At 46.2% G+C, this 23,436-nt stretch overlaps 1 protein-coding gene across 10 annotated transcripts in view; it reads right to left on the bottom strand.

Moving 5' to 3' along the window:
• The window catches only part of Rgs6 (regulator of G protein signaling 6), a 509,526-nt gene that overhangs the window by 87,395 nt on the left and 398,695 nt on the right, over positions 1-23,436 (bottom strand). For all 10 annotated transcript variants that reach the window (XM_032908075.1, XM_032908082.1, XM_032908079.1 and 7 more), the window contains 4 exons: positions 14,852-14,902; positions 11,003-11,109; positions 9,788-9,839; positions 2,185-2,249 (listed from right to left, as the gene is read on the bottom strand). In XM_032908075.1, the coding sequence (XP_032763966.1) occupies positions 2,185-2,249; positions 9,788-9,839; positions 11,003-11,109; positions 14,852-14,902 (275 nt within the window). The remainder of the gene's footprint in view (positions 1-2,184; positions 2,250-9,787; positions 9,840-11,002; positions 11,110-14,851; positions 14,903-23,436) is intronic.

The following is a 23,436-nucleotide window of genomic DNA, read 5'->3' as shown; positions in this document are numbered from 1 at the left end:
GTATCCTAAGGAAGTCACATGGTCTTAACAAAGCTGTTTGCCTTGTGTATGTAGCGAGTAAAACAGCTGGTTTTGTAAAGAGGGCTGATGTGACCACTGGGACATTAGGACACACACAGTTAGGGCCCAGTTCCCAGGATGTTGAGAGCCACAGACACACTGTTCCAGGTTTGGAGACAACCACATGACCACGTCACATGTGATGTAATGTGCAAGCCATAGCCAGATCTTGAAATCCTAGATAGTCTCCCATTGTCCTTCTCTACTCTTCCCCCTCAAAACAAGCCTGTAATACCAACAGGCTTAAAGAAGGCAGCATGGCAATCCCAAGCCCTGCTCTCCACTGGGGAGCCATGGTCTAGGTGTCTTGCTAGATTTGGGCACTGGGACTCAGAGGAGGCAAGGCCTGGTGGATGGAGAGGAGCTTTGCTGTGTTTCTTTTGGAACACTGAGGCAGAGAGGGGCTTTGGGAAAGTGGCTCTGAAGAATCTGTTGATTCTTGAGCATCAAGGAGGAATTCTCCACTACCCTCAACAGAGCTCCCCGTCCCCTAACTGTTACCTTTTGATCGGTTCAGTTCTGCAACACCTGTACCACACATAGTGCATCATGAGAGGCAGAAAGGAGGGTACATGAACACATGACCGATTTCTCTGGTTCTCTGTGATGCCCGTGATACATGGTATGGCAGAAAGATTCTGCAGCCAGAAATTAAGCATATATTTACTATATTTACAATGACCTATGAGTCTTTGTGGTCTCAGTTTTGTCATTTCCGAACTCTGCCAAGTGGACCTAGACCTTGGGAAGTGGGATGTCTAATCTTGCAAGGAAGCATCTTATGGACAAAGATAGATGAAGGTAAATGGACAGAGAAAGGAGATCTCCCTTGTGACAGGTGCCTTAACTTATTTCCTGGATTGAATTTCGTTCTTGGATTCTGTCTCTACTACCAAGCTCAAGAGAGAGATATAAAGGTGAAATTTAAAATTTTGATCTTAAACTTACTGTACATAAAATCTGACAATTTACCTTCCAGGAAAAAAAATGTGAATTCCCAGTGCATGTATCTATTTGTACAGCAGAGTCAGGATCCAGGATCGTTCTATCACCTGCCCTGTCCCCCGGGATATGTCTTTGTGCCCATACCTCAACCCATCTATAACCACAGCCGTCGCTCTGGTTCCCCCATGATATATGTGCTGTCTTCCAAGAGTGTTGAACAACGGGATGGATGTGTAAGACTGGATTCTGCCGCTAAGCACGTTGCATTCAATACCCACCAAGTGGGTGTGTCTAACAGGAACCAGCTCCTCTTACTGCAAACTATTATTCCACTGTATGTACATAGTTTAGTCATGTGTCTGTTAAGATGAGTTTGAGGTGCTTTCAGCCTTGGGGTCCCACATACAGAGCTAATGTGGGCAGGAACACAGCGTTTTATATGTTAGAAATGGGTTCTGACTTCTCTACTTGATTATGTGTGATAGCTATATATTCAGTTTCATAAGAAACTGCCAAAACGTACCATTTTCCACCCTCCCAGCAGCACAAAACGATGTGTGCCACATGCTCACTGTCACTCGGTGTCGTTTACGTCTTTCATTTTAGCCATTCTAGAACATGGCACCTCATACCGGATTCAACCTGCTTCTCCACTTGATCTTAGCCGAAAGGCCGAGAAGCGGTCAGTCTGCTTCTGGTGTGTTGAGCATCTTTCCGTGTGTTTGTCATCTTTTGTCCTCTTTGGTGAAGTATCTGCACAAGTCCTGTGTGATTTTTATATTGAGTTGTCTGTCTGTCTGTCTTGATGTACATATGTACAGGGTCTCACTACATAGCCCAGTCTGGCACAGCCCAGGCTAGCATAGCCCAGGCTGGCACAGCCCTGCTTGGCCTCAAACTCACAATACTCCCGACTCCTAGTCTCCTAAGTGCTGGGACTCCAGGCGTGTGCCACCAGGACCCACTTGGGCTGTTTATTTTTAGCTGTTGAAGTTTGAGAGTTATTTCTATAAAGATGCGATTTGACCGTCGTGTGAGAGAAGCTGGTGACAAAGAAGAGACATCCTTCCAACTGTCTGGAAGGGAACTCCGAGGGGAGAAAAGGAAAAACCCGCAGGCTTCTACGGAACCCGCAGGGATGCCGCCCCTCCCACCAGGCCTGGGAGCCCCCGTACTCACTGCTTCGTAGTCGGCCAATTCCAGCCTTGCCTTGTTCTGCATCGTCCTCTTACAGAGGTAGATGGCTGAGGACAAGAGAAACAGTAGCCATGTCAACCCAGCAGTGCAGTGGAACGAAGCCAGCATGTGCCTGCCCGGCCAGTCGCCCACTGGGCCGGCTAGTTTTAGGTCAACTTGACACAGACTAAAGGAAGGAGCCTCAGTTAAGAAAATGACTCCATAAGGTCAGGCTGTAGGCAAGCCCGTGGGAGCATTTTCTTAATTAGCAATTCATGGGAAGGGCCCAGCCCGTTGTGGGTGGGGCCACCCCTGGGCTGGTGGTCCTGGGTGCTATAAGAAAACAGACTGAACAAGGCATGGGGAGCAAGTCAGTACGCAGCACTCCCTGTGGCCTCTGCATCAGCTTCTGCCTCCAGATTCTTGCCCAGCTTGAGTTCTCTTCTGACCTTTAACGATGAGTAGTGATATGGAAGTATAAGCCTCTCCTCCCCAGGTTGCTTTTGGGCATGTTTTATCCCAGCGATAGTGACCCTAACTAAGGTGCCCACTTAGACCATGCGAATGCCCAGCTGTCTGAGAGGAACAGCTTTTCAAGGTGGATGTCATTACCTCTGGCATCACCTCTTCTTCCATTCACGATGCACCGAACACCCTCCGCCTAGAGTAACCTTTCACAAACATGGCCGTGGCCTGCACTGCAGCCTGTCTTTAGGGTTGCAAACATGGCCCTTTCTAGCCCTACCTTGTCTGGTCAACCTTCTCTCCTTTTTCCTGAAAGCTTTACAGAGCCACCATTCTTAGCTTCACACGTCGAGGCCAGGGCTCAACATTTAGTGTCTTGCCTCAGATGCTATTCATCTTGTGTTTTGAAACATGGCCTCTCAATGGGACCTGGAGCTTCTGGTGAGCACCACCACCAGCATGGTTGCTAATGTCTCTGCCTCCCCAGCACTGGTTTACAAGTGCGTGCTTTTCATGTGGGAAGGGGCTTGAGCTGGAGCCCTCAGACTTTCACAGCAACATCTTCCACTATAACATCTTCCTAGCACAGTCCCACAGATCCCTGAAAAGCCAGCACTGTTCCAGAGAGCAACCCTAGACCCTCAAGGACACTCCCAGTCTCACTGCCCTCCTGTTAATGGGCGTGTCCTCTGCTCTAGGCTGAAGGCTATGAGGGATGCAGGCTGTCATACTCAGCGGCAGCCCTGCCCCTGGTCCTCAAGCATCTTCTGCCAGGGAAAGAGGAGAAGAAAAAGACCACTTAGGCCCATCCATCCAGGCTAAGGCAGGGTTCTTGGCCCCACCTTACCAGAACGGTCTTTCTCAAACACGACCTTCACTGTTTCCTCTCTGTCTCTGCTTCTTCAAGGTTGTCCTCTGTTTCTAGTGCCAAGGAGAGGACCCAAGGAAAGCAGGGGATGACTGTTGTGAGTGATCATAAGGACAGACCACAGATAGCCTGGGCCTGCCCAATGGCCTGACACCTTTCTTATGCTCCCTACGAAATGCCTTGCCTTGTTGGTTGAAACAACCAGCTTTTTTTTTTTCTTGGCAACTTAAGCTGTTGGGAACCCTGTGGCTGGTAATCTTCTTCCCCGTGTGCCCACAGTTATGTATTCTACAAACTGTGTTGAGCAGGGCAAGCTGTGGTTGTTTCCAAATCTGCTCATCAACACCAACACACTCATACACACACAGACACACACACAGACACAGACAAACAGACACACGCACACCCCAGACCTTCGTTTCGACTTAACGGTTTCTCTATTTAAGTCCATGGGAAAGCTGACCTGATCTGCCAGAAACCACAGTTACAGATTGCAAATTTTGTTCCTTCCTAGGCTAGAGATGTGAAATGTGTCACTCTTTTGGGAGGGGGCAGTGGCAGCAAGCCGCAGTGCTCAGAAGCTCACAGAGGGAAAGAATTAACAGCGGCCGAGTGAGTGCGTCTGGCAGCTGGGTGTGTCTTTTGACTGGGGATATTTTCAGGTTATGGTGGGAATATCAAGCTATAACCTTACCATACGTTGAGGACTATGTGCATCAATGAAACTACTGTTAAAAGCAAGAGTGGCTGTGTCTCTGAAGACTTTACTAAATGGCTTGGAACGAACTAACGAATCGAGAGTGTTGACTGAGGTAATTGCTGGTGAATTTGTTATAGATGAGGCATCTGGAAAAAAAAAAGCAATAAAAATGTAGGAGAGGCCGATATTCGTGTGGCTTCAAAAATTCTTAACGTAGTTTAATAGTATCCCAACTGGATGGTTTTGTTTAAGAAAGAAAACCAAGTCGACGGGATCTACAGCCCTTGATCTTACATCATAGGTGGCCACAGGCTTTGTATAACCTATGCTCATCTAGAGCGGAGGTTCTCAACCTTCCTAATGCTGTGACCTTTTAATACGGTTCCTCACATGGTGGTGACCCCCAACCAGAAAATATTTTTATTACTACATCCTAACTGTAATTTTGTGAACTGTCATTTGTGAGCTGTAATGTAAACGTCTGTGTTTTCTGGTGGTCTCAGCGGAACCCCTGTGAAGAGGTCGTTTGACTCCAAAAGGGGTCTCAGCCCCCAGAGCTGGGTCTAGAGGGCTGAAAGTACGAGCCTACAATGTCTCCTGAGTTTCACTTCCCTAGCTCCTGCAGTGAACTGAGCCACCAGAACTCTGCATTGCGCCAGGTAAAGAACCATCCAGTGAGCACAGAACATCCCGATCAGCTTCTCGGATCCCAGACAATCCATGGGATTGGGCCAACCACGCAGGAAGCTTGGCGTCCTACCACCTGCCTCATCTCCATCCCTGGCGAGCCTATGGGAGTGGCAGCAACTTGACAAAGCATTAGCAAACGTGAAACTCAGAGACACAGGGAGGGCGTGCCTCAGTGGGTAAGGAGGCTCGGTGACCGAGCCTGAGGACCTCAGTTTGAACCCCCAGAATCCATGTGAAGAGTTATAAATGAATATATGTGGACGAGCATGGCTGATTATTCCCATAACTCCAGCGAACCTTACTGATCTCACTGCTCATGAGTCTTGCTCCAGGTTTAGCAAGAAGCCCTGGATCAAAGAATTCGGTAGAGAGTGATAGGATGGGTCACCTGATGTTTTCCTCTGTCTTCCACATGCATACAACTGTCCCCTCTGCGCCCATGCCCACGAGCATACACAACTCTCACCCCCTACAAAATAAATAGAACAGGGAGGGGCCAACACTGATTTTGACTAAGAGTTTTGTGAAGATAGGATCAAAACAAGACATTTCCAATCCGGGTCAGCATGGCCAGACAGATTCTGGGGTACTGAGCACGGAATACAAAACTCCAGCTGCAGCTGCTGGCCATGAGCCCACAGTCTTGGACTTCCAGCCTGCTTCCCTGTCGCTGATGCCAGACTGGGAACCTGTTACAGGGAGCAGGAGCTGTGCTCCTGGCCCTCTAGAAGTCTGTTCTGTTGGGTAACCTTCTCTAGAGCTCTGGCTCCAGTGACCTCTAGTGGTGATAGCCGGTCCTGCAGAGGACCTCTAGGGAATGTGAAACCACATGTTGGCTTGTCCTGTGCGATGTTTTCAGTAAAAACAGTTATCTCTCCCTCCAAACCTCATCCTGGCTTCACTTGGACGTGGTTGTTCTACTGTGTCACCCTAACAAGAACGCCTTGTGTCTCAACATACCAAATAGGAAACAGATCCACAGACTACTAAGACAGAAGGAACCGGGGTCAGTGAGGTGACTCAGTTGGGTGAAGGGCCTGTTGTCAAGACCCACAACTTGAGTCCAGTCCCTGGAATCCATGTGGTGAAAGAAAGGAGAGAACCGACTCCTGCAAATCGTCCTTGTGTAATTTTCACATGGACTAAGTGTAACAAACTTAAAAAAAAGAAAAAAAAAAGATGTCTGGAACTGATCCATTTCAGTACATAAAACCTGACCCGTTCACGCTGAGTCACCATGACAACAGCACCTGCTTATGCTGAGCTTATCAAATGCCTGGCTCTGCCTCAGGGACCTTTCAAACGTGGACTCCACAGAGTCTTGACGATAAGTCTACCCGGTAAGTTTGGTTAGGATCCCTATTTTGCAGATTATTCATGCAAGTCATTGCTAAACATACCAAAGAGGAATTCTAAAGGGCTTATTTATTTAACGACTAGGACTTTCATTACATAACTTGCCAGGGACTGACATTGTGATTGTCAACTTGACAGGATTTAGAGTCACCTAGGAGATGAACTTTTGAGGTTATCTGTGAGGGCGTTTCTGGGTAAGGGAGACCTATTCTACACACAGATCCGTCACTTGAACTGTGATCCTGTTCTAAATCAAAGAAGACAGGGAACTAAACACCTGCATTCAGCTGTCTCTGCTTCTGCTTCCTGACTGCAGATACAATGTGACCAGTGCCTCACCCTGCTGCAGCCACACCCTTCTACCAGGAAAGCCAAACAAATGCTTAAGTCCCTCTGGCTAGGCATTTTGCCACTGCAGTGAAAACAGAAACAAACACCATGTCCCTCCCTAGCCATTCCAACTTCTCCTTCATCTTCGTCACCTTCCTCGTCCCGTCAAGCCACTTACTGGGCCACAAGACTGTGCTGTGGTCAGGTCTGGGACACAGATGCTAATGCACAGCGTATTATTAGCTAATGTTTGTTGAATGAGGAAAAGTTTCCAGTCCTTGATCAATCTAATTCACTCTTCCCCTGAATTCTTAGTTTCAGTCTTACCTCCTTCCGGGGAGAGGGCCATCAAGTGGTAAGAATTTGATATCACTGTAGCAATACCACTATCAGCCTCCACCATGACAGGAACAACATCTCCCCAGGATGGTATTGATGCCTTACTCTGTGCTGTAACAAATGTTACCTGTTTCACTCAGTCCCAACAAAGCAGAACGAGGTACTGAGGTACTGGGCAATGAGGGTGTTGTAGCTTTAATATGAGGTTCTAAGGCACAGAGATCACACAGGAGTGGGAGAAGTTGATTCTGTGGCGGGGGTGGGGTTCTCTTTGCCCGATTCTCTCCTGGAGAGCTGATTTTCTGACTAAACTATCTCAAGGCTCCTTTTAAACCCTGTACTCTGATTTTCCCCCTTGAGACTTTGCAATAGACCAAGGCACAGGAATGCAAAATAATATTATGTTGAGGGGATCCTGAAATAACATTTTTTCCACCTCTGTTGACGATGCCCACTAATGTTCTGAAATAGAGATCTGTAGAGAAAATTCTGAAAGGGAGAAAAAAAACCAATCTGTCCTTCTGTACTCAGTAGGTAAGAGAGTTGATTATACTTTACTCTTGTTTTGATCTAGACGTTTGCTTTGACTCTACCTTCTGACCCCTGCTTGAGGGGCTCATGCTGGGTGAAGCAAGCTGTAGTTAGTCATTATTACGTAGTTATAGTAATGGAGAGATGGGCCACCCTGAGCAGCCTTGAAGCTCTTGTTTTTATGGCCCAAACATGGCTCTATTCTGGGCCAGAAGCCTTCTTGGACCTGACCAACTACTGTATAGGGGGCAGCCCTTTGGGAGGGCCACAGTGGTGTCCCAGGACCAATGGGCAGCAGGTGTCACCCTGTCGTTCACACACACACACACACACACACACACACACACACACACACACACACACACACACACACACTCCTGACTTATCACCTCATTAAGCAATGCCTCATTCGATCTACATCTCCAGACTGTTTCAGCGCCTGTCTACATCTCACACACCCGTGCTTCAGAATGGCAGCTTAACCTACAGGTCTCCCAGACAAGGTTCCCCGACCAGCCAGCCAGTCCCTATGATATAGCTGCTGTCCTGTCACTCTGCAAAGCTTCAGAGAAGAAGCTCTTTGGGTCACTGAGTGCCATGGTCGTCAGGAGAGCCACAGACTAGACTGCACCAGTGGCTGTAAGGATGCCAAACAAAGTGGGCAGGTACTGATGCTGGGGTCTCCAGGCAGGTCATGCCTGGGAGCAGGAAAGGGAATGGGCAGGACTCACTCAGGTCAGTTCAAACACTTTCCTGGGTTATCTGTTGGTCACCTTCAGTGAAGAACCAGAACCATGAGCTGGAGAGGTGGCTCAGCAGGTCAGAGTACTTTTTGTTCTTCCTGAGAACTGCAAATGGGTTCCCAGCACCCACATCCAGCGGCTCATAACAGCCTGTACCTCTGGCTTCAGGGGATCTGATGCTCTCTTCTGGCCTCCATGTGTACTGCACACATGTGGTACACATACACAGACAAGCAGGTAAGTACTCATAGAGGAAAATAAATAGCTTTACGTGTTGTGTGGCAACTTGTTAAAAGCAACCAGAGCCAGACTGAAGTGTGGCTGAGCACACGTGAAGCTGTGGGCTCTATCCTAGTGCTGTAAGGGAACCCACTTCAAACCAAACCAAACAAGCAAGAAGATCTTAAGTAGTAACAAACCCAAAGTAAATATTATTGATCACCATGTGCGTCCTATACCCCAGAAACCACGCTGGGTATAAGACCAATTCCCACGGCAGACCAGCTCCTGCTCTCCTGGGTCTCACGATAAACTGGGAATTCAGACAGATGTGATCCTGTGAGGGTAGGGGCTTTCTGGGTCTCGAGTTGGGGACAATATAATCTCTTCAGAGAACTGACCATGGGGACAGTAAATAGTCTCCACTGAGAGTGTGACACAGATCTAACTGAGCTCTGCCTGGATAAAGGTAACTTTCAACTTCACTATTTGTTGTCGTTAAACCCGGTTCTTCTTCCCAGCCCTACGCTCCCAGAAATAAGACTCAGACTCAAAATATATTTACAAATACCTTGGCCATATAGCTAGGCTCTATTCTGACTAGATCATAACTAAAATAACCCAATTATTTTAACCTATATTCTGCCATGTGGCTGGTTACCTATTATGCACAGGTACTGTGTGTCTGTCTCATCACCTCTTTTTGGTGACCTTCTCAGTTTTTCTCTCCCAGAATTCTTTCTCCTCCTGAATGTCCCACACCTAGCCTAAGCCATAGGCCATAGGCTTTTTAATTGAAAGGTGATGCATTCATAAAACACACAAGATATTCTCTCTACAACTATTTCTGTGGTCTGTTCTCTCTGCTCTCTCTGCTCTCTTTGCTCTTTCTCTTTCTTTCCCTCCCTCCTGTCTGTCTGTCTGTTTGTCTGTCCCCCTCCCTTAACTTTCAACTATCAAAATCACCAATGAGTTACAGTAAGCTTTTATAAATATGTGAGAACAGAGAAAGGCCAGGGAAAAGCAGCTTCTTGAGGTAACCCTTCCTGGAGCTGTGCTCCTAGAACAAACAATCCCCTCTCCTCACACACCTTTCATATAGCATTCCCGTGGGGTCCTGTCTCCCCTAGCTCCACTGCACAAGCACTGGTGATAAAACCTTTCCCCTTTGCCCTGTCTCCTATGCCTCTTAGTGTGCTGTGCTTTCATTCACTATGTGACACAGGGAATTTGGTATATGTGTCAGTAAGTACTTAGTGGAGTTGAGACCCCTTTGCCTCACCACCATGGTGACCAGGTACCAAGCATTTGTCTTGGAAACTTCTAGGGGTAACAGGAAGTTTGGGTCCCATGATCTGTTCTCACCATAGTCTGTGTTTTCAGGTTCCCAGCAGTTTGAAGGCCAGAAGTAAGGAGCCTGAAAAAGAATGCATGGTATTAGAACCAGGGGCATGGAGTTGTAAAACCAAGAAATTTAAGCCATGGGCAGACACTCCATATCCTGCCATTTCTTCTTTCACACCTCTGGAGGACTGTTTCCCAAAGCCTTTGGCCTAGATCTTGACATAGCCCCTGACTCTCTGTCCCTACTCCCTCTGAGGCAGAGTGTGGGAAAAGAGACAGCAGTGCATGAGGCTGATCACACAGCACACAAGAACTCACTTCCGGTGACACAAGTCAAGGACTGCATTTTCAGGCTTGCCTGGGCTCAGCTCCCCAGGTCACCCAAAGCCGAGTTTATTCTCTGAGTCCCTCCACCTCTCCTTTGTAAGATGGGTGGTGTCCACTTCACTTTTCTTCCAGAAGAAATAAGGGATCATATCTGTCATCCAAACCCTAGTCCTCCTGGAGATGTTTGGAAGACATGATCTTAGGATTGGAGAGACGGCTCAGGGGTTAAGAACACTTGCTATTCTTGCAAAGGACCAGGATTCAATTCCCAGCACCCACACGGTGCCTCACAGCCATCTGTAACTCTAGTTATAGGTCATCTGAAGCCCTCTTCTGTCTTCTGTGGGCCCTAGGCATGCACACAGTTTATACATACACTCAGGCAAAATATGTATGTATAAAATAAAATATAAACATCTCCACCCTTTTAAGATGAGAGAGATGGGGACTTTGGAAGGTGAAGGGGTCATGGAGAGAGAGGCCTTCTAAGTAAAATCAGTGTCCTTATTTTTAACAAGGTTTGAGAGGGATCCTTCATTCCTTTCACCAGCTGGTAAGTGCTATCTATGAATTACAGAGTACTCCCCCACCAGACACTGACCATGCTGACACCTTGAACTTGAACTTCCCATCCTCCAGAGCTGTGAAAAATGAATTTCTGGTATTTATAAGATATGTAAGAGATTCTATGATCACATCCCGAAGGGACTTGACAGTGTCTCCAAACACTATCAGTGAGGGCTTTAAAACTGCTCTTTAAGTGGCTCAACCAGTGGCTAAATCAATGTATCTCTTGGATTTCCCAGTGCTAAACGGGGACATACACTCTCTTAAATATGCCTAGTTACTGTAGTGTTCTAATCTGAAGACACATGATGATAGTCAGAAGGGCCCTTCTGGCAAGCCTACCTGGAAACGGTAAAAGGTGCCATCGTCCTTCATGGTGAGGACGTGGTCTGAGATTGGGAAGATGTAGCCCTGGGCGGCGATAAGGCTTCCCAGGTGTATTGCTTCAACTGCAAGGAGAGAAAAGATGAGGTAGCAGGTCATTCGGTGAAACATGCACTGGTTTAGCAAAGGTGACCAGCAGTCATGTGTCATCTATCCCTCTAGAGCAGTGGTTCTCAAGCTGTGGTTCATGACCCATTTGGGGGAGTCAAATGACCCTTTCACAGGGTCACCTAACACAGTCTGGGAAAAAACAGATATTTACATTACTACTCATAACTGTAGCAAAATTATAGTTACGAAGTAGGAACAAAAGTAATTTTATGGTCGGGGTGTCACCACAACATGAAGAACTGTGTTAACGGTCGCAGCATTATGGTGTAGAGGGTGAAGCTGATGATAACTTCCCCTGCTGATGGTGGGCATGGGAGGATGCCGACAATTGAGAAAGGCCACTGTGTGTCTGGCCTCCTCTGAGAATCTGACAATGTCTAACCACTCATTCCCTGCAACCCTCCAAAACACTCAGCTCTCACATCACGTTATTGACCTAAAGAAGTGAGGCAGCTCACACAAGTGCTTAGGAGTGGCTGGCCCAGGGATGAGAGTCAGTCAGAGATCTCCCGTTTTAACATCCGTGGCCCCTGGGGTGCAGTCAGTCCAGGTCCTTGTGATGTGACAGTTCCCTCGGCGAGGACAGTGCCTCTCCTCTGATGGACCAGGGCAAGACCTCACTTTCCCAGGAAATCAGAGGAAGGACAGTGGGCTGGGCTGGGTCCCAGGTGACAAAAATGGTAGAAAACTGAATGCTTCTGCCTAAATCAACCTTCTTATCTCAGCCCCAGCCATAAACATATGTCCATTGGTAGTTAAGATTTTAATTTATGTTGAAAGGAGCCCATATAGGAGGAGAAGGGTGGGACCTAATGCTCCCACTACACCGAAGACTCCCCAAACTTTTTTTTTTTTTTGGTTAGAAGCTAAGTTGTGGGCATGGAATTAGATGTGCTCTGAAGGTCTCCAACAGTAACCAGTTTTATGAGGTATGCATTTTTAAGTCATTTGTATTGTCTGTACCCATCAACCTCAACTACAATCCAAGTGCTTTGCTTTCTAAGAATCACCAAGTCCCCTTGAAAGTAGCACCCATCAGGGGTGGACTCAGAATAAATGATGTTTTATTTTACCTGCTTCCTGATGACAAGTTTGCATTTAGAATTCTATATTGCTATCTCTATGTATATAGAATTTGTTTCAGGGCTCCCAGGGAGGTCAAAGTATTTGAATGCTCAAGGCTTGATATCAAATGGCATCATGTTTGAATATTCTGCAAGTTCTCATACTCTTCTGTAAGTTTGAGGTCACTTCTAGGTTACTCTTGATCCCTAAAACAGTCTAAACACTGTCGAAATGCCATGGAAACCACAGTTATATGCTTAGAGAATAACAAAATATCTCTATTTGTTGAGTATATATTTTTGTAACAAATATTTTCAACCCAACATTAGTAGACTTCAAGGATGAAGCTCTGGATACCGGGAAGTCCATGTGTATGTTTCAAGAACCATGAGTAAGGTGGGATGACACAGGTCTGCAATTGCAGCACCCACAGGGCTGAGGCAGGTCAATAGAGAGGTCAAAGCCACCTTGGGCTACATAGTAAAACTAACCCACCAACTAACCGACTAACCAAATAACCAATTAAACAACCAACTAACCAACTAACCAACCAATCAACCAACCAGCTAATCAACCAACCAACCAACCAACCAACTAACCAACCAACCAACCAACCAGCCAACCAGCTAACCAACCAACTAACCAACCAACTAACCAACCAATCAACCAACCAGCTAACCAACCAACCAACCAACCAACCAACCAACCAACAAACCAACCAACCAGATGACCAACCACCAAAGCCCTAACACAAAGGCAAGAATGCCAGGTATGATAAGAGGGAAAGCTCCATCATTTGCCCTTCCCCATGCAGGATGGAAGATCATTGGAAAACAGGTAATGTTGTGCCACTAATTCTGGATCTCAAACTCTTAGAGATGCTTTGGCTTTGACAGATGGGAAAGGAGAAGAGACAGCAAGGCCAGCATTGAACGTGCCAGCTTCCAAAGCTGTGCTTTGTGGCTTTGTCTTCTATTATCACCTGGCTAATTGTTTCAGCTTCTCCTTCCTGGCCAACTGTCAGACCTGTCCCAACATCTTGATGTTCTCCCAAAATCGACAGAGAGGAGCAGACCTTTATCATGTGTCCCTTCATCAGTCTGGACCCCCCTCAGCAGTTGCTCATGCCAGGACCACAGGAGTCTCACTTAAACTAGCTGGGGTAGAGTTCTCAGAATATTAGTAACAATGATACTAATGAATGCAATAGTTACTTAAGAAGGGCAAATTCTACCATAGAGATGGCCTTAGGTTAGCGTGACAATAAAAAGAAGTAAGGACTTCAGATGAATGTCACCACATGGCTAGATGCCTATCGAGGCTGGTTGCACAGGTGGGCAATCAGAAGCCCAGACTGTCTGACAGAAATACCAAGGGAAGGCGACACCAAGGGGTCTCACCTCTAGAATGCACGGTGCCTAGGCTTCTTTTTCTTGTGAGCTAAAAACTTCAATCAAATTAGGAATTTTTGTTAGTTGCCAGAGTGGCCACTGATCTAGGACCTGAGAAGGGCCAGGGTCACTTCCACAATCACTTGCTTGTTTCCATCGACTTCATTTAATTGAATTACTTGAAACTGCGTTGTTGTCTGCTTAACTGTAGATTAACAATGTCAGGTTAAAATGCAAGCCTGGGTTGGCATATCGATTTCGACAGAGAGTCAGAATCATAGACCCAACATCTGCTGCGAGCACACAATGTGAATTCTCAGAAAGCATGGAGGTTGGGGTTGACTTAACTTGTGGTATCTTTGTTCCCGAAGGATGACTATTAAGAACATCAGAGCAGAGGACTGGATGTGTATAGCTCAGTGGTAGAATGCTCACCCGGTAAGAACAGGCCCTGGATTCACTTGGCACTAATGGGAACCCCAGAGTAGATAACCGTAAGTGTGATCATTCAGTGTTACTAACACTGGTGAAGCCAGACGAGTGAGTGTGTGCTGAATGCAGAAAACAAACAATAAACTCCCTGAATTCTGTTGAAAAGCAACTTTAGTTCCCTAGAAATTTGTTTGTTTGTTTGTTTCTTTCTTTCTTTCTTTCTTTCTTTCTGGAGCATCTCCCTCATTTTCTAATTTTCCTGAATATTTCCTGATGGAAGGGCAGCTGTGAAAACCGTCTCATTGGTCAGGGTTTGGCCATTTTTCTGGTAAGCTTTGCCTAGTTGAAATGCACAATTAGAGTCGGAAAAAAAAAATCACTTCCTCACTTCTTGCAAGGAGCGGAAAACAGACGGAGTTTTAGCAAATAATTAAACATCTTAATTGTGGATCAGGCAATCTAATTTTAAGAGCTGCTTCTAGAAGGATGTTCGGTGACAGGGCTACAACTTATCTTTAATTGCTACGGCTAACGAGAATTCATCTCATTTCACATGCTATTGTGTCGAGCTCTTTGGCATTCTAAATAGTGGCTCATTTCCTCAAAGGGCGATTTTCACGTGATGATAGACATTCAGTGGAGAAAATAAATGATTTCTATCTGCAAACACAACGGTCCCACATCCTGGACTCCGCAGTGATAAGCCTTCTTTTCAAGACTGTACAAGGGTGGGGGGAGGCTGGAGAAGTTGGCCATGGTGTCTATACCAACACCAGGGGAGGTAAAGGCAAGGTCAAGGGTCAAGTACCTGGGTCTTCAATGGAAAGGTTCTTCATAAGCCACTGCACAATGTCAGTACCTGCAATGACAAAGCAGTCTCAGTTGAAGATCTTATTGGAAGCAGAAGTAACTTCTTCACCAGCCTCCTAAGCCCAGCAGCACATAGCCCAAGAGCTGGACAATACTGACATTTCCCCATGGTAACCCTCCTTCCCCATCCACTGGGACATTTCCACATTTATGATTCAATAACTCTTATCCTCTCTTCTCTTCTTTAGTGGAGAAGGCTTTGGTGCATCCCAGGCTGCCTTGAATCTTCTATGTAGATGAGGATGCTGGGATTCCAGCCCTGCACCACCATGCCTAGTTTCTACAGTACTGGGGCTCAAACACAGGGCTTCATGCATTCTAGGCAAGCAGAGTACCCACTGAGTGGCACTCCCAGCCTAAATGTCAATCTTTTTACAATAAAGAAAGAAAAACATAAAGAAAAAAGAAAGAAAAGGAAAAACCTACCCCTGAAACCAACCAACTGAACCAAAACAAAAATTCCCAATTCACTTCTGAGGTCTCAGTTATCTCTGCATTTCTAGGGAGCATCTGTCAGAAACTTATTGAGGACATAGATTTCAATGGCTTCCCCAAGACAGGCTGGCGAAACCTTAGCACACTTCTCCCAGAACATTTCTTCCTCATCATCATACCCTTACTGGCAAGGGCTAGCCAGCTCGGGAGACCTCAAGGTTCTTGAAAAAAAAAACCACTGTTTTCGGGTGTGAGTCCGTTCTGAATCAACATGCCTCTGGGTTTGTAGAAAACACTTCTGGGTCTTCACTTATAGCTTCTCCTTTTTCCACCGTGCCTCAGTTACCTTACACATCCAACCCCTATCCTCCGAAGTAGGCTGTGGACTGAACTGTACTAACTATATGTGTGTAGAATGACCTATCCCGATTCCTGATCTGACCTATGAAAACTCCTGGGTGGGTGGTCCGCACCTCCAGACCCTTCCCTTAGTCATTTGGGAAACTGAGTAAAACAGGCACACAATATGGACGGGGCCATGGATCTCACCATGAAAATAGAGGACTCTTTGCCCCCCGCCCCCCATGAGAGGCATTGCCTGTGTTTGAAATAATCCACTTCTTAGGAACTCATGAACTCCCCGCCAGCCATGTTTTAAGATAAGTCACACGCGAACAGAAATTCTTCCTGTTGGCTTTGTCTTCTGATGACAGAACAGTGAACCTGAACCCAGACCTCATTGCTCTGAGACCATCCCGTCAGATTTTGATCAGTCCTTGGATACATCGTCAGTGTCACCATTCCCAGTGTGACAGACCTGGATTCATTCCATGGCTTGGCCTGGGGTTCCTCATCATGGGCCACAGTCTCTGAACAAACTCCCTTTGACTGTCTTCCTTTAAAAAGATGGACCTAGAACCCATGACCCAAGAGCAGCTGAGCTCACACAGGAGTGTGTAGGAAGCCGAGGAAACCCTGAGCGAGTGTGTATTGTTGACATGGGCACAGATGTGTCAAAGTCCTCAGTAGCTCAACCCTGTGGAGCTGGCAAAGTCTTCCTCTGATGAGGCTCAGAAGCACAGCAAAGCTTTCTTTGTGGGCAGGGGGGAGTCCAGGTTCAAACAGTTGATCAGTGTGCACAAAAGCACGCTGCATCTTCCTTTCCTAGGTGTTTATAGATGGAGACGTTCCCTTACAGAGATCTCTTACCAGGACTGGCTATCACAGATCCCTAGGCAGAGAGAGGATCTGGGCACCAGGGTCTTCAGTGCAGCTCCATTAGAGAACACACACCCCACCTGACCCAGCTTTTGGGCACTTATGTCTCTGTGTCAGTCCTCACTTCATTCGTTTGCCTCTAGAGTAGGACCCAGGCCTCGAGGTACATAAAGAAGTGCAGGGGCCCAATTATCTGCAAGATTCAAAATATCTGCTCAACCCACCAGGTCACCCAAAGATTTCATTTTACCCTGGTGCAGTCCTCTAAACATGGCTTCATCATGTGAAATGTTTGATGGAAATAGGCTGAAAGGTTTGAAGCCTTGGTGTGTGTGTGTGTGTGTGTGTGTGTGTGTGTGTGTGTGCGCGCGCGCGCGCGCGCGCGTGCGGGCGTGTGTGTGTGTGTATCTGTGTGTGTGTTTGTGTGTGTGTGTATCTGTGTGAGTCTGTGTGTCTGTGTGTGTATGTTGTGTGCGTGTGGGTGTGTGAGTGTGTCTGTGTGTATGTGTGTGTCTATCTGTGTGTGTGTGTGCGCGTGTCTGTGTGTGTGTATGTGTGTCTGTGTGTGCGTATGCATATGTGTGTGTATCTGTATGTGTGTGTGTATCCGTGTGTGTATCTGTGTGTGTGTCTGTGTATGTTGTGTGTGTGTGAGTGTGTCTGTGTGTATGTGTGTGTTTATCTGTGTGTGTGTGTATGTATGTATGTGTGTGTACGTGTGTGTGTCAGGGAAGGGGGGGCAGAGGAGGGTAGATTAGCAGGCTAATCGCTTCCTGGCTAGCTTCCCAGCCAGGTGACTAAGATCCAACAGAGGAATTTACTGACACATCCTTTTCCTGGAAATCAAATTTTCAGACATTTGACCATTGACTAGAAGTGAGATCCCTGATGGCTGGACAGCCTGGACCTTTGATGTCTGTCTGGTCTCTGTGTGGCTCTATAACAGTGCCTCGGGGCTGCCAGGGCCCTACCCTCGTCCTCCTGGGCTTTGCCCAGGGTCAGCCCCCACTTGACAATTCCATTTTCTCACACAACAGCCTCGAAAGCAAGACTCGGAAGCTTGCCACCGTGCTTCCGGACCACTTCTATGAGCTGACATCGGATGTAAAAACCCTCCAGCCCGTTCACATCCTTTGAGGGAGTTCACTGGTACAGCCATGTGTAAGGGTGTGCACGCACGCTCATTTCCCCCAAATTACTGAAGTTCCGTTATTTGTTCTAGGAATGCAGAACAGCAAAACAGACATCAACTGAGAACTGTAATCCCAAGTTGGGGGTGGTGGGGAGACACTAACCTGTTCCTTTTTTTTTTCTCAAAGAAAAATAGTTCTTTTCTGTGGGTTGCCTGGAAACCGCCAGGCTTCCAGTATCACTCCGACTCTCCCCGGGGCCTGCGGATTATCTTTCCGCTGAGCTTGCTCAGCCATTATCTATCACCTGCCAAGATTGATTGCTCACCCTGGGACAATGACAGCCCTTCCTTTCCCCTGTTAATTACTGTCATCATTAATATCCATGTCACTAATTAGTATTCATTCACATTGAAACTCCTTCCTTGCTATCCTACCCACTGCCGCCCCCAGCCCCCAGCACCATTGTCTGCAGTCCTGCCCCCTTTGGCACTCTCAGTTTCTGGTGTAATTTTTTTCTCCGGCTCTACCATGCCCCAGTCACCCTCACTGAGCTAAAGGACCACAGTTAAGCACTTTTCTTCTCCCACTAACACTTTGGGGACCACAGAGCTGGGTTTTGTGTCATGGTACTGTGACATTGGCGGTTGCCATGTGGGGACTGCTAAGCTGCTACTCCTGGCTATCCTGAGTAAGGAGGCTTTGTCTGCTGTGCCAGCACAGCACTGTGTCTCTCACACGCTGTGGGCACCATTCTGTGGCATCAAGCAAGCATGTTGGAGGATGCTTACGGATGGGTTCTCTCTCTCTGTATGTGTGTCTCTCTGTGTCTCTGTCTCTGTTTCTGTCTCTGTCTCCGTGTGTATCTCTCTCCCCCCCCCCTCTCTCCCTCCCTCCCCCTGGTGGGAGTGCTATATTCTGCTTTTGAGGACTGATCTACAAGTGGCCTACCCCAGCTTTGGGGCTGGAAGTGAACTACTGTGGTTCAGCCCCACAACAAGCAAGGAAGGAGATATGTCATAATATTATATAAGTGATCCAACTAGGCATGCTATAGCCAGATGGGAACAGTCCACACAGCAACGGGAGCAAGCATTTGCTTTCTCGCTTTTTTTCCAATCTTCCCTCTCTCTCTACCAATCCCAGTGACCATCCCCTCCTTCCTCCTTCCAAAAGAATTCGAGGAAGATTCATTTTGTTCCATTGGAAACCAACTGCAGTCGCTTGTTTCCATTGTTGAATTTAAGACCTTACCTTAGATGCTGACCTGGAAGCTGACTTTCTGAGGCCAATTCTCTCTCTCTCTCTCTCTCTCTCTCTCTCTCTCTCTCTCTCTCTCTCTCTCTCTCCTGTACATGTTATGTACATGTTGTGTGGGTGCATGCACAAGTATTTACACATGTATTTATGTCAGAGATGACTGCCCACACTTCCTTCAGCTACTCCCATCCCATCTCTCTCTGCTTCTCTCTCTGTCTCTTTCTGTCTGTCTGTCTCTCTGTTCCCCCCACCTGTCTGAGACAGGATTTCTCTGTGTCACCCTGGCTGTCCTGGAACTCACTCTGCACAGCAGGCTGTCCTCAAACTTGGAGATCTGTCTGCTTCTGTCTCCCTAGGACTGGAATTAAAGGAGTGTGTCACCACTGCCTGCAAGACATAAGGTTTCCTATTGAACCAGGGCTCATCTATTCAGCTATGTTGACTGGCTGGCTGGCTGGCTAGGGAGCTACAGGAATCTACCTGTGTCTGCTTTCCCAGTACAGGAATTATAGGGTCATGATCATAGTCAACTTTAAATGGGTCTTAGAGATCCGAGCTCATGTCCTCATGCTTGTGTGACAAGCACTCCAGCCCAACTAAAAGTAATTTATCAACTCACAATACTAGAATATCCATGAATTACACCAGAGAGTACTCAAGAACCTTCCACTACATGTGTGCTGTATCCCTGTATGTAAGTATATGTTCATTACCAGCTGTAGTATACCTTCCTACTGTATCTTTTAGATATAGACATATTTATTGAATGGGCATGTAAGATCAGTATAAAATTCCTCTAACAAGAAAGTCAATAAACCATGGCTCATTTATGAAATAAATACTCACTGGACAACTATTATTCTGAGTGGAAAAAACACATCAACAAGAATAGATATGGTGAAATGCTATTCTTTACAGCAGAAAATTCCTATTTTATTAATTACACATACATATAAGTGCATAAGGTATGAAAAAGAAGTTCTGGAAATAATTAAGTTGTTAATTTAGGTTATCTTGGGCAAAGGGAAGGTATCAAACTATTACTTCATTTCTGAACTATTTTATGCTCACAGAACATTCTATGCTTTACAAAGAAATATTTTTTATTTTCAATAATGGAGAGGCAAGAATTGACTTCTGGCCAAGTGTGGTGGTGCACACCTTTAATCCCAGCAGGGGCAGAGGCAGGTAAATCCCTGAGTTCACGGCCAGCCTGGTCTACAGAGTGGGTTCTAAAACAGCCAGGGCTACACAGAGAAACTCTGTCTCAAAAACAAACAAATTGGCTCTCAGGCCAAAGCAGGGGGGAAGTGAGAGGAACTCTGAGTAGCTTCTGCTGTTTTGGAAAAGAAGACATCAGTGAACAAAGATAGGAGTCTCTGGGCTAGAACTTTCTTGTTGATGTTTGTTTTGAGACGGTGGTCTCCTGTAGACCAGGGTGGTCTATGACTGACTATGTAGCCAGGATGACTACACAGGGGCTGGGCTTACTGCTGCTGTCACATCCTGTTTATGCAGTGCTGGGGGTCAAACTCAGGGCTTCAAGGATGCTAGGTGAGCCTCTTAACAACTGGACTGTATCTCCAGACTCAGTCTTGCCTAGATGAGCAGTAGAGGGTGTCTCAGTCATGATGCTGGATCACTGCCTTTGAACTTGCTACACTCTGGCCATCTGTTGTCTCTGGAACTACAAGTGGACACCAATAGCCACCACAGGGATGTTCATTAAAGTCCTACATCAGGGGAGGCAACCGGAATTCCTTATTTGTGTTTATGTACTTGGTGGAATAAGACTCAGTGACCTCTCCTGCTTAGTTCCCATGATGTGTGAACTCTACGTAAACACCAACTAGATTTGAGTGAGGTTCTGGTGTTTCTGGTTTAAAGGATAATTGCATAAAATCATATAAAATCCTGGCTTGTGTCTTCACATGTTTTAGGGAATTTGATTAGGACACTTCCACTCAGACATGATAACCCGAGGAGATCTTAGCATGAGTCACTTTCCCCTGTTCCCCCAAGTGTTTGATCAGTTGCAATCCACGCAAAGTTGATAAAGACTAATCACATGAACGGCAACCATCTTCAGATGTCGAGCTTCTGGAAACTTGGTAGACTGTATACCGTGGCACTGACAACTGAAGCAACTGGTAAAATTATTTCCATCGTCACCATTTCTTTTGAGGAAATAATTTCAGGATCCCAATGGAAATAACTGTGCCAGGAGCGAGTTCACCCTACACGTCCATCAAGCCTGGGTTTCATCCGCTGATGTTTGCATGCACCTGCTTGGGGTCTCTGTGCACCTGCAACAGGGATGATTATGACACTTCCCAGGGGAGTGCCAACACTTGTGAAGGGGCAGTGACATTTCCCAAGTGCCCACTTTACAGAGCCCTCCTATTATAATAATAACAACTATATTCCTATTATCATACATGATATTGATAATGATTATGCAAATATTGTCATTATAATACCCATTTAAAAGATTAGGCACAGAGAAGCTCAAGGCACATTAGTATTTGTTAGACTTGGAACTAGAGTCCCAAGGCATTCTCATGCCAAATTTCTTCCCAACTTTCCATTCCAACTGTCTTAGAGTTAATGAACATCTCCAGTGGTGTGTAAGAACTGATATTCTGGTACTGAACTTTTTTCCTGAAGCAGAGGAATCAGTTCAGTGTTGGTTGCGATTTCCAACCATTAAGCTAAACTCTTTTGTTTTTAGTCAGTTCACCTTCCCACTCCACTTTTAAAAACCCACTCATTTAAATCTTACTAAATACTTCTTGGATCCATCCTATAGTCCGGGTTTTAGAATAATACAAAACTGCTATAATAATTTCATGGTGTGATTTTTTTTTATCTCCATTGATCAGATGGATAGGCTAAGAAGGGCATCTCTACAGTGGTAGGCCTTCATTTCCTGTCTTCATTTTACAAAACAAAAATGTCACATTAGAAGAGGAAGATTAAATGTAGAAGAAATGTTAAGCTGGGTTTTGTGGTTAAATGGCAGCGGGAAGGAGACCAGGCAGGAAAAACAGTGCGAGGAAAAGCTTGATGTCATTCACTTGGTCACCAGCGCACCGAGGAAAGTCTTAATAGTCACTTAGCAAGCACATGAAGCAAAAAGGCACAGCCATGATAATGGGCAGACTTGTCTCCGGCCCATATTATGTCACCTATAAATTCTGGAACCTTCCACCTCACTCTGTTTCTTTAGATGTCACTGATGAACCTACAGGAAGAAGCCCTCTTCACAAAGCTTGCCTCTTGGCTTTCCTGTGATGACCTGGGTCTTCACAGACCATGAACTGCTCCATGCCTTCATCACAGGGAAAGGGGACAATAATGACAGGACAGCCACAGCTGCTGCGAGAGCACACGGACTGCTGGGTTTTGTAGAAACAGCTTGGCCACTGCACAGAATATGTACAAATCAGTTGGATGCATGGTGGCCCCTCAGACAATCTGTGTTCAAGGGACCACATTAAGTCCAGGCATCTCACTGACGTTATCTGCCAGGCTGAGGGAATCCATACTAATTTGAGCTTTTGTGCTACTTGCTCTCTCATTTGAGGTCTTAGGGAACATCAGTGTCTTGATGCCTCTGGGAAGGAGTCTGCTTGCAGACAAAGGGGAAAGAAAGGGCGTGTGACAGCCGACAAGCAACAGGAAGGTGGCCAGGTAAGGCTTACTCTTGATATGTATGTGTGTGTTTGTGTTTGTGTGTGTGTGTGTATGTGTGTTTATATATATATATATGTATATATGAGTGTAGGTATATGTGTTTATGTGTATGTATATATGTGTGTGTATGATATGTATATATATGTGCATATGTGTGTGTATGTATGTATTATGTATATATGAGTGTGGGTATGTGTGTTTATGTGTGTATATATATATGTGTGTGTGATATGTATATATATGTGCGTGTGTGTGTGTGTGTGTGTGTGTGTGTGTGTGTGTGTGTGTGTGTGTGTTTCAAGACAGGATTTCTCTGTGTAACATCTCTGGCTGTCCTGGAGCTCACTCTGTAGACCAGGCTCACAACTTTGAACTCACAGAGAGCTGCCTGCCTCTGCCTATTGAATGCTGGGATTAAAGGCATGCACTGCCCAGCCTTTTTTTCCCAATAATTTTCATTTTCTTACTTTATATGTACAGGTGTTTTGCCTGCATGCATGCCTAGTGCATGCAGAGGCCAGAAGAGGGTGCTGGATCCCCTGAACTGGTGTTACAGGTAATTGTGATCCACCATCTGGGTGCCGGGAATTGAACCCAGGTCCTTTCAAAGAGCAGCCAGTGCTCTTAACCACTAGAGCATCTCCCCAGCTCCTGGATAAATATTTTGTAGAAAGCGAAGCTCAGAAAGCAAGAGAGTTGCCCTGACCTAGAATAAGCCTCTGAATGTGATGGATTTCAGCATGGCTCTGGTTTGGGTGCTCTAGCGACTGATTGTTCCTACATC

The sequence above is a fragment of the Rattus rattus genome, chromosome 7 (genome assembly GCF_011064425.1).
Source record: "Rattus rattus isolate New Zealand chromosome 7, Rrattus_CSIRO_v1, whole genome shotgun sequence".
Taxonomy (NCBI): domain Eukaryota; kingdom Metazoa; phylum Chordata; class Mammalia; order Rodentia; family Muridae; genus Rattus; species Rattus rattus.
The sequence above is the reverse complement of the archived record's forward strand: the minus strand, read 5'-3'. Positions and strand labels throughout refer to the sequence as shown.